The sequence below is a fragment of the Anticarsia gemmatalis genome, chromosome 30, assembly GCF_050436995.1.
Source record: "Anticarsia gemmatalis isolate Benzon Research Colony breed Stoneville strain chromosome 30, ilAntGemm2 primary, whole genome shotgun sequence".
Lineage (NCBI taxonomy): Eukaryota > Metazoa > Arthropoda > Insecta > Lepidoptera > Erebidae > Anticarsia > Anticarsia gemmatalis.
The window spans coordinates 472,593-485,406 of record NC_134774.1 but is presented as its reverse complement, the minus strand read 5'-3'; the positions used below and the strand labels follow the sequence as shown (position 1 = coordinate 485,406).

Below are 12,814 nucleotides of genomic sequence, written 5' to 3'. Positions count from 1 at the left end.
TTATTAGACACTACGTCACTACGTCGTATTTCTATACTAAAATGTGTTTTTGACATTTCATAAAGGGTAGCTAATTTGACTGGTAGGCTAGTTGCCCATTTGCTATTCATTCTTGTAAATCAGCTTTGGAAAAAATTACATACACACATTATTACTACCCTTATGGAAAAAGGTGTGATAAGTATAAGTGAGTATTTTCCATCAAAAAAATGTAAGTAATGACCTGGCAGAATTTCAATAGGGACATTTTTACTACCCTTATGAAAAAAGGCTTGATTTTACTATGTATATTAATATATTTTCTTATATTTCAGATCTAGTGGACATAATCCACAGAGTGAACAAGGTGTCGAAGAGGACGGACGCGCTGTACTTCTTAAACTCGTTACTAGATGTCACTCTTACTACCAACATCAAAGACGCCGCCACCGGCATACAGACACTCACTGTTAACCATAGTAAGTGATTGCTTATTGAAACTATCTTGGATAGCATATTGCGTATCAATATACTATCCACGATACACTGGGCCCCGGGTTATCCGGCCACTGGCTAAATGGGCACCTCCTATAATCCGACATGCCGAATGAAAATTGTTTGACAGTCTTCGTTAGTCTAGCGAAGCAACGTATAACTGCCTCCGTGGCGCAGTGGTTTAGTTCACCACGCTAATATCTTTGCGTCGGGAGGTCGAGGGTTCAATTCCCACACGGAGCAATTATTTGTGCGGTCCACAAATAATTGTTTCGGGTCTGGTTGTAATTTGTGTCCGTTGTTTGTATGTTTGTAAAAGTCCCCGCGACACAAGCGCAAAGTTGATTAGCTACCTGACAGTTATCCAGTATTATATAAACCGAAACTGAATGATTTATTTTTATTTCCCAGTGCTATTGGCAGACATATTGGAGAAGATTCGCATCAAATCTGGCCACGAGAATATTATTGATTTCTTTAAACGATTGATATCTATTACTGGAGCTAAATGTAAGTATATTGGCGAAATATTATTAAAAATATTTTATAAACCGACTTAATAAAGAAAGAGGTTCTCAATTCTGATATTATTCTTAACGTAGTTCGATATATGGATTGATTTCCGAAATAAACTTGTACTCGTAAAAGGTTCATCTAAAAATCATTTGTTTTTTAATAATGTTCAAATTAAAATTATTATGCACTGAAACATTTTATCAGGCACTCATTTGATACCAACGAAAATACGAAACTGTGACGTCACTATGTCGTATTTCTATACTAAAATGTGTTTTTGACATTTCGTAACAGTCAATCTATATCTAGTCCAACACAATTGATAAAAGTTATAAACTAAAATTAACTTTTGTAAATTGTGTTGGTTTCATATGAAAAAATAATGGAAACTACTTCATATTCCCACTGTCAATGTTACCCAAATGATTCAAAGTTACCCAGATTGACCTTAGCTGATTTGACTATATTATTTATTTCAGAATGATACATTTAAATTATTTTTCATTTACAGCTATACAAGAAGCCTGGCAAGCTGTTATCAATGTGACAATGATTAGAGGTAAGAATATAATACTATCCCACTGTTGGGCAAGGTTCCCCTCCAAATTGAGAGTGGGCTTTAAGTCCACCACACAAACCTAGTGGGGAACTTGTATTCTTTCAAGAACTGTGTTAAACAACTCTCAGACATGCAAGGTTACATCACGATGTTTTCCTTCGCCGTTATAACAAGTGATCATTATTTCTAATACACACATCACTTGGAAAAGTCATTGGTGTGTTGCCTCGGGTTCGAACTCCCGACCACATGCGGAGGAAGTACCAACTTGTACCACTCGGCTATTAATTGTTATTTAAATAATGTATAAAATTAATGTCCCACTGCTGGGCAAGGGTCTCCTCTCGATGAGAGGGTTGGGGACATTTTTATAGGTATATAGATTATAAATGGCTTGCCATAAAATAGTGTCTCTTAGGGCTATGAAAAAGACATGTTAGCTGATTCTCAGACCTACTCAATATGCTCAGAAAATTTCATGAGAACCGGTCAAGCCGTTTCGGAGGAGTACGGTAAATAAAATTGTGACATGGAAATTTTATATCTAGGATTTTTCCCCAGACATCTTCGTGTTCTTCGACAAAGTGTACAAGTATACCAGCGTGGAGGTGCTGGTCTTCCTGGAGACGATCCTGAGGGTCACCAACACGACTAACATAAGGGTCGCGGCGGCCATGTTGAATAAAATCTGTGAAATGGATGGTGAGTCCTAAAACCTTTACCAGTTTGAAAGATGAGCTCGTGGCTTAGTTAATAACAGCCGCGCGGATCGATCTCTGAGGTTAAGCTTCGCTTGCCGAGGTTGTTCTGTGGATGGGTGACCAATAGTGACCATATTTCACATATCGAGTTCCTCCGTATTTCGGAAGGCACGTTAAATTAGTTAATCCCGGCAGTCATTATCCAGTAGTCAGAAGCTTGAAAGTCTGAAAACTAGTCTTACCGAAGGGTGTCGTGTTATAACCCAGGTAACTGTGTTGTGGAGGTCAGATAGACACCTGGTTGACCACTAACCATACGATGAAGAAACAAATCTTAGTTAATAAACTATTATTTTCCATTTAACAGGTTAAACTGTTAGTTAATATTAAATTATTTATTTTACAGATTTCTTCGAAGTCATTCAAGTTATAAAGGATATAACGAAAATGGGTAACTATTTCAATTATTTTCAGTACTTAAAATATAACAATTGAAAGTTAATATTAATCGATAAAAAATCTTTATTTTCCTTTTCAGACACGGTGAAGTTTTTTGAAAACGTCATCACTTTGAGCAAAGCGTTTTGTGAGTATAACCTATAAAATTCTTATTGCAATTAAGACCCGTTGGTTAATTTAGTTAATAATAATTTTCTTTAACCTTTTTCATGTTATTTTTACAGATTTACAAGAGGCTGTCATGATTATTGAAGATTATACGGACACGGAGAGTAAGTTAACATTTTATTATAATAAGAATATTTTAATATATTAGCTGACCCGCGCAACTTCGCTTGCGTCACATAACAGAGAATGGGTCATAATTTTCCCAGTTTTTGTAACATTTTTTAACGGTACTCTGCTCCTATTGATCGTAGCGAGATGATATATAGCCTTCCCTAATAAATAGGCTATCTATCGAACACTAAAAGATTTTTTCAATTCGTAGTAGTTCCTGAGAGACCTGAGATTAGCGCGTTCAAACAAACTCTTCAATTTGTTAATATTAGTATAGATATGTAATTAATTGTAAACTTATGATATAAGTTTGTTTGCAGACTTTATCGATGCCTTGCGTGACTTGCCGAGAGCTACAGGTCAACCAGGTAAGAAAATAATAAATTTAACTTATTGTGGAACCTCCATAAACCATTTGAAACTAGGAGCTTTTCAAACCCGATCCAAATAAATATACAATTTTTTTTAATTAATACCTTAAAAATTACTTTTTTCGTAAAATATAAGTTTACATGACGCTACCTACTGTCTCTATGGCGCTGTGGGTAGCGTATACGTGTCTTTTGATCATGAGGTCTCAGGTTCGATTCCCTAGTCGGTCATGGTGCGATAATTCTTTATTAATTTGTTTTAGAATATCTCTCAATAGTATTTCCGGAGTTCGGTAACGTGCCCGGTATAAGTCAATATATTCGCTCCCTATTACATGGAACTAACATTGTCAAGGGCGAAACGTGGGGTATTTCACCAGTACTTTCAGGCATAACATTTAGTTTCGTGACTGGTTGTACTTTGTGTCCGTTGTTTGTATGTTTGTTAAAGTCCCCGTAACACAAGAGCAATTCTTAATGCAGAAATTTTGATAAAAATAATACATTGTATTCTTTTCAGACATCCTAAAAGCAATAGAATACATAAAACAAAACAAACCGCGCATACCTAAATCAACAACAACCACGTCAACAACAACTACAACAACACAAGCGACAACAACAACAACTGAAGACTACGACAGTGAAGAAGATGATGATGATTATGACGATGAAGATGAAGAATTTACAACAACTAGTAGTACTACAACAACTACAGAGGCAACAACTACAACAACAGAACCATCAACAACAACGACTACGACGGAAGCAACAACGACAACAACAGAAGAGCCAACGACAACAACAACGGAGCAGCCAACAACAACAACTACAACAACTGAGGAACCAACAACAACAACAACTACAGAAGAGCCTACAACAATAGAACCAACAACTACTGAAGCAACAACAACTCCGGAGGAGCCAACAACAACAACAACAACAACTGAAGAACCATCAACAACAACTACTGAAGCAGCAACAACTACGGAGGAGCCTACAACAACGGAACCAACCACGACTACTGAAGAGCCAACAACTACTACAACAGAACCTTCTACAACGACTACGGAACCATCAACAACTACTGAAGACGTCGCAACAACCGCAACTGAAGAACCAACAACTACTGAGGAAGTCACAACTACAACAGCAGAGCCAACAACAATTACGACGGAGCCAACAACAACCACAACTGAAGAACCAACTACTACGACTACTGAACCATCAACGACAACTGAAGTAGTCACAACAACAACAGAACCCTCTACAACGACGTCGGAGCCCACATCAACAGAAGCTGTGATAACAACAATAGCGACTGACGAAACAACCTCTACAGAAGAACTAACAAGAGAAACAACAAAAACAGAAGAGCCAACAACTACAACAACAGAAGCATCAACAACAACTACTGATGAACCAACAACTACAACAACGACAGAAGAACCTTCAACAACTACTACTGAAGAACCAACAACAGAAGAGCCAACAACTATAGCACCAACAACAACAACAACTGAGGAAATAACTACAGAATTAACAACTTTTACAACAACAGAGGAACCTACAACTACAGAACCAACAACAACAACTGAAGAGCCATCAACGACTACTGAACAATCAACAACACTCGAATCAACAACAGAATTGTTATCAACACCTTCTGAATACATCGAAGACTACTATCAACAGTCATCAACAGAATACACTGTAATCACAACAATAAAACCAACAACAGAGGAAGAGATAACTGAAGAATCGTTTATATCTCAATCAGTTGGTGAAAGTTACGCGCAAAGTGCTAGTGCTGATAAAGACACTGAATACGAGCAATCAACAACAGAATCAACAACAACTACAGAAGAACCCACAACAACGACAACTGAAGAATCAACGACAACCACAACAACTGTACAGCCAACAACTACAACAACTGAAGAACCTACAACAACAGAACCAACAACAACTACCACGGAAGAGCCATTTACTATTACTGAAGAGACAACAACTACAACAACTGAAGAACCAACAACTCCAACAACAGAATATGTTCAAGAACCAACCACAGAACTAGTTACAACAACACCAACAACTGAAGAGCCAACAACTGCAACAACTGAATTTGTTGAAGAATCAACAACAGAACTAGTTACAACAACAACACAGCCAACAACAACCACTGAGCAACCAACAACTACTGAAGAACCAACTACAACAACCACTGAGGAACCATCAACGACTGAACTATTTACAACAACAACTGAGGAACCAACAACTACAACAACAACTGAGGAACCAACAACAGTAGAGCTTACGACAGAATCAACAACCACTGAAAAACCAACAACAACAACGACTGAAGAATCAACAACAGAGTCATCAACAATAATCTACGACTATAATGGTGATGATGATTACGATCAACAGTCATCAACAGAATTTACAACATTAGAACCAACAACAACGCCTGAGGAGCCTACAACAGTCGTGCCCTCAACAACTGAGATTCTTTTATCTACTACTGAAGAACCAACAACTTCTACAACAGAACAAACAACAACAACTCCAGAGGCACCAACAACTCTAGAAGAAGCGACTACTACAATCGAACTTTCAACTACTGAAGGACCAACAACTACAAATGTTACAACAACGACAGTAGAACTTACAACTGAAACAACAACTACAACAACTGAGGAACCTACTAGTGAGATTATAACTACAATAACAACTGAGGAACCAGCTACAAGTGAAACTACATCAACAACAACAGTGCCATTAACAACTGAGGAACAAATAACTGAAGAGCAACCAACAACTACTGAAGAACCAACAACAACTACTACTTACAAGCCAACAACAATTGAATTCGTTGAAGAATCAACAACTGAACTATTCCCAACCATAACAGAGCCAACAACAACTACTGAGGAGCCATCAACTTCAACAACTGAAGAACCAACAACTATAACAACTGAAGAACCAACAACACTTGAGCCAACAACGACTCAAGAAACCACAACAACAGAAATTTCAACTACAGAAGTACAAACAACTGAGGCTTCAACAACTACAGAACAACCATCAACAACTGAAGAAATAACATCAGCTGAGCCATCAACAACAACTACTGAACAACCAACAACTGAGTCTCCAACAACTACAACTGAGGAACCGACAACAACTGTAGAACCATCAACTACACTTGAAGAAATAACAACAGCTGAGCCGTCAACTACGACTGAACAACCAACAACAACTACTGATTTTCCAACAACAACAACAGAATTTGTTGAGCTCGACTCACGGGAAGTCACAGATGAGCCGGAACATTGTACACCACAAGACGAAGAGGCAGGTAATTGTGAATACACATCTAGTGAAGAATATTACGACGATTCTGAAGAAAATCAACAACAAACAACAACTATTGAGGAACCAACAACAGTATCAACAACTACAGTAATCACTACAGAAGTAACAACTACTGAAGAACCAACAACAACAGAACAATTAACTTCAACAACCACTGAAGAAGTAACATCAACAACAACTGATGAACCAACAACACAGGAACCGTCAACAACAGAGTCAACAACAACTGAAGAACCATCAACAACGACTACTGAGGAAGCAACAACTTTAGAACCGTCAACAACAGAGTCAACAACTACTTTAGAACCATCAACAACCGTAGAACTATCAACTTCAACAACTGAGAAATCAACAACAACTACCACTGAGGAACCAACGACGTTAAAACCATCAACAGCCGGAGAACTAACAACATCAACAACTATTGAAGCTCAAAGTCCAACAACAGAATCAGAATATTATGAAGAATATTACGACGATTCTAAAGAAGTTGATGAAACAGTCACATGTCCACCGGGAGACCATGACCATGATGACTCCGGTGAATCAGGTGAATCTATGGAAGAAATTGACACTACTAACGCGCCAACAACAGTTGTGTCATCAACAACTATAGAACCAACAACTGAAGAACCTACTACAGTAGAACCATCAACAACAACTGAGCCGTCAACAACAACCGAGCCATCAACAACAACTGAATTACCAACAACAACAGAGGATACGGAGGAATGTTTGCCAGAAGAATTTGAAGATGAAACTACTGAACAACCAACAACTGACTTACCGTCTTCAACAACAGAACTCACAACACAAGAACCTGTTACAACCGAATCAACAACTATTACTAATGAACCAACAACAGAACAAATATCAACAACATTTGAAACAACTATTGTTACTGAGGAAGCTACAACCACAGATGAGCCAACAACTACAACAACTGAGCAACCAACAACTACTTCTGAGCAACCAACAACTGAGGAACTTACAACAATTGGCGAACCAACAACTACCTCAACAACCGAGGAACCAACAACTTCAACAACTGAGGAAGCGACAACAACAACTACTAAAGAACCAACAACAGAACGCATAACAACACCAATAATACAATTTACAACAACAACTCAAGAAATAGATACACAACAAACAACTCAACAAACTGAGCAACCAACAACAACACAATCAGACTATGAATACCCGAGTTCGGTAGAACAATTCGATTCTGGTGAAGAACCGGAACCTCACTCTGAAGAAAATAGCGATGAATATTATTCAGATGAGGAAACTGAGCAACCAACAACACTTGAGGCATCGACTACAGAACAACAGCCATCAACAACCGAGTTATCAACAACAGAAGTACCTACTACAGAACAACAGCCAACAACAGTCGAGATAACAACAGAATTAACTACAGAGCCTTCAACAACAGTCGAGCCGACAACAGAGTTGTCTACTACTGAACAACAGCCAACAACAGTCGAGTTATCAACAACAGAAGTATCTACTACTGAACAACAGCCAACAACAGTCGAGATAACAACGGAATTATTTACTGAACCTTCAACAACAATCGAACCGACAACAGAGTTATCTACTACTGAACAACAGCCAACAACAATCGAGTTATTAACAACAGAAGTATCTACTGAACAACTATCATCAACAGTTGAGCCAACAACAGAATTGTTTACAGAACAACAGCCAACAACGGAAGAGATAACAACAACAACTGAACAAGATATTTCTACTACTGAACAACAAAAAGCAACAACAGAAATAGAGTGGTCAACAACTGAACAACCTACTTCAATAACTGAAGAATGGACTACAGAATTAACTTCAACAACAGTAGAACCAACAACAACAACTACAGAAATACCAACAACTTCAACAACTGAAGTACTAACTAGCACAGAACAACGAGCAACTACTGAAATTACGACAACAGAACCAACAACTATAACAACAGAATTAACAACGACGGAAGAATACTCAACAATATTACCAACAACTGAAATAACTACTCCAACAACTGAAGAGCCAACAACAACCATAACGGAATTAACGACAGAAGAAAACATTAGCTCAGAGTCAACAACAACAACAACTGAATTCATTACAGAAATAGCTACAGAAGAGCTGACTACAGAACCAACAACAACAGAAGAAGCAACAACTACGACAACTGAATTGTTTACGGAAATAGTAACTGAAGAGCCAACAACAACGACTACAGAACCAACAACAACAACTACTACAGAACCAACAACAACTCAATTATTTACAAAAAGAGCTTCAGAAGAACTGACAACAGAACAAACTACAATAGAGCCAACAACGACCACTACAGAACCAACAACAACAACAGAACAAGCAACAACTACAACAACTGAACTAGTAACAGAGATAAGCACTGAAGAGTTCTCAACAGAACAAACTACTATACAGTCATCAACAACTACTACAGAACCGACAACAACACAAGAATCAACAACTGAATTATTTACAGAAATAGCCACAGAAGAGCCAACAACAACGGAAGAGACTACAACTTCAACAACAGAAGAACCTTTTACCACTGAACTATCCTCAACTGAGGAATCAACAACTATAACAACAGAACCAACAACAGTTACAACTGAGCCAACAACTACTACTCAAGTAACAACAGAGGAACCAACCACTACAGAACAAATTACAACAACAACAGAATCAACAACAACTGAGGAACCAACCACTGAACTATTTACAACAGAAGAAGTTACTACTACAACAACTCAAGTAACAACAATAACAAAGGAAGCAACAACTATTACTACAACCGAAGAACCAACAACTACAACAACAGAAGCTTCAACGACAACCGAAGAAGCCACTACACCAACAACAACTGGAGAACCAACAACAGAAGAAACCACAACTACAACAACAGAACAAATCCTATCAACACAAGAGACATATGCATCAACAAGCCTTACACAATCACACAGTCTTACTAAAGACGAATCAACAGATGCAAATGAAACAACAAATCAAGATAACGAATATAAAGATGATGATAATAATGATGAATATACAGAACAATCAACAACTGAGGCACCAACAACAACAACTGAGGTACCATCAACAACAGTATCAACAACTACAGAGTTGTGGACTACAGAAGAACTAACTACAGAACCAACAACGACAACAACGGAACAATCAACAATTACTACTGAAGAACCAACAACAGTTACTCAACAATCAACAACTACTGAATGGTGGACGACTTCAACTACAGAAGAAACAACTTCAACAACTGATGCGTGGACTACAACAGAAGAGGCTACAACTACAACAACGGAATCAACAACAATTACAGAAGAGCCAACAACTCCATCAACTGAAGAACCGACTAGTATTGAACAACAAACAACTACTGAACTTTCGACTACAGAGGAACCAACAACTACAACAACAGAATTGCCTACTTCAACAACTGAAGAAGCAACAACTCAATTACTGACAACTGAGGAACTAACAACTACCGAAGAGACAACAACTACAACAACAGAACCATCAACAACAACTGAAGAATTCACATCCACTACAACAGAAGCAACAACTACTGAGCTATGGACTACAGTAGAATCAACAACTACTGAAGAACCAGCTATAACAACAATACAATCAACAACTACCATAGAAACAACAACCTCAACAACAGAAGAACCAACAACTACAACAACAGAAGAATCAACAACTTACATAGAACCAACAACTACTGAAGTAACGTCAACAACTACACAACAACAAACAACTGAAGAAGCTGCAACAACCGAAGAACTAACAACTATTACTACAGAACCAACAAAGGAGACAGCATCTACAACAACAACAACGGAAGAACAAGTCACTACAACTACTGAAGAACCAACAACAATTACAACCGAACCAACAACTTTAGAAGTTACTTCAACAACTGAAGAAGTTACAACTACAGAACAATCTACAACAACTATTAAAGAACCAACAACTACCGAAGAAGCAACAACAACAACAGAATCATCAACAACTACAGAAGAACAAACAATAAGTGAACCAACAACTGTAATTACTACTACAGAAGGGGCTTCTACGACCACAGAACCATCAACAACAACTACAGAACAAGCATCTACAACAACACAAGAACCGTCAACAATAACTACTGAACAGACAACAGAATTATCATCAACAACAACTGAGGCAGAACAATTAACAATAGAATCTTCCGAAGAACAATCTATAGAGACAAGCTCTGAACTAAATATCAGTGAATCGTCATATTTTTCTGAAGCAGCACAACCAACAACAACAACAGAAAACGTATCAACAACTGAAAAAGCTGAAGAAGCTATATCATCTAACCAGTCAGAACAGCAAGAAACAAGCTCGGAATTAAATATCAGTTTGCCAGCTGAAGGACAATTACCAACAACAGAAAAGACAACAACTACCAACGAATTAGGACAACAAGAAACAAGTTCGGAGCTAAATATAAGTGAGTCTTCGTATTCTGAAGGACAACTGCCAACAACAGTCAACGGCCAATCAGGACAAGATTCAAGCTCAGAATTAAATATCAGTCAGTCTTCTGAAGGACAACTGCCAACAACAGAAGCGACAACTTTACAACAACTAACTACTATAGAGCCGAAACCGCCTGGAATACAAACGGAAGAAACCAGTACAGATTTAGATTTTACAGATAATGTCGGTGGGAAATTAGGATTGAATCATGGGAAAAAACGTAAGTATCTTATACTGAAAACTTAAATAAATATTAGGTCGGGGAAAAAGTCTTTTCGCATTATAGTATGTATGAACTTGTTATAAAATCTTTTCTCTACACAAAAAAGCTCGATAATCGGTTACCTCACGAGCTCACTGAAAGAGATCAAATGAACCGTGTACTCATTAGTGGTTCTTGAAGCCAAAGAGATTTTATTACAAGTTCATACGTCATACTATAATGCGAAAGTACTTTTTCCCTGACCTAATCAATGTCCCACTGCTGGGCAAGGGTCTCCTCCCGTTAGACCTAGAGTCCACCACGCAGGCTAAGTGCGGTTTGGGGACTTTGCTTACTTTTAGAACTGTTCTAAACAACTCTCAGGTACGCAAGATTGCATCACGATGTTTTCCTTCACCGTTATAACAAGTGATCATTATTTCTAATACACACGTAATTTGGTATGTTGCCTCGGGTTCGAACCGTCAACACGTAGGAGATACCAACTTAAACCACTACCACTTCTTAGTGATTTGATGTAAAATCGTTTATTCATTTAAATCATTGAACACTTATGATAGTTGTTACAATTACTGAATCTACCACCAGCTCGGAAAGAGTACAGCCCTATGAAAAGAACTATACTCGGGCCATTTCAAACGTGCGAACTAAGTCATGTCATTTTATCGGAGTCTCTCGCTCACTACACATTGTCACAATCCTAGGATTCTTTTGATTATAACGTAGTGAGCACGTTTGTAACGGCCTCAGTATAGTAACAATCTCATGGTCACTCTTTTCAATCGCCAAAAAATTTAGAATGTGGTTGATAAATCAAATGATTTATTCATTTAGGTAAATATTGACACTTATGATAGTCGTAACAATTACTGAATCTACCACTAGCTCGGAAAGTATATAGTCTTATGAGAAGAGCTAGCGAGAAACTTACGACCACTCTTTTCAATCGCCATAAGATTTACAATGTGGTTGATACAATAATTTGATCAAGTGAGGAGCTGCCAACAATCAGCGATGTAGACTAATCGTCAATGTCCATTGAAATTAAACATTTGTAGGCCTTAGATTTAGCGTTTTTCAGAGGACGCAATTTTATTTATTTAATGTGTGGTCAGTAGAAACTTAAGTTAAAGTTTATGGGGTCGCCACCTTGGTTTCTCGGTCCAACCCCATTTTCCAAGATGGCGACCCTACCAATTTAAATGAAACTGAAAAACGCAAACCGAAATGTAACTTTTCAATAGACTACCTACTTATTATAGCTATATAACGTATCTTTCCTGATTTTAAT

The 12,814-nt window shown here is 37.8% G+C and overlaps 1 protein-coding gene across 1 annotated transcript in view; it reads left to right on the top strand.

The window, feature by feature from the left end:
* LOC142985381 (uncharacterized) overlaps positions 1 to 12,814 on the top strand; it is a 31,946-nt gene that overhangs the window by 17,984 nt on the left and 1,148 nt on the right. The window contains exons 16-24 of the mRNA XM_076133509.1: positions 315 to 458; positions 886 to 984; positions 1,502 to 1,549; positions 2,111 to 2,251; positions 2,657 to 2,701; positions 2,789 to 2,836; positions 2,934 to 2,981; positions 3,309 to 3,356; positions 3,880 to 11,520. Coding sequence (XP_075989624.1) covers positions 315 to 458; positions 886 to 984; positions 1,502 to 1,549; positions 2,111 to 2,251; positions 2,657 to 2,701; positions 2,789 to 2,836; positions 2,934 to 2,981; positions 3,309 to 3,356; positions 3,880 to 11,520 — 8,262 coding nt within the window. The remainder of the gene's footprint in view (positions 1 to 314; positions 459 to 885; positions 985 to 1,501; positions 1,550 to 2,110; positions 2,252 to 2,656; positions 2,702 to 2,788; positions 2,837 to 2,933; positions 2,982 to 3,308; positions 3,357 to 3,879; positions 11,521 to 12,814) is intronic.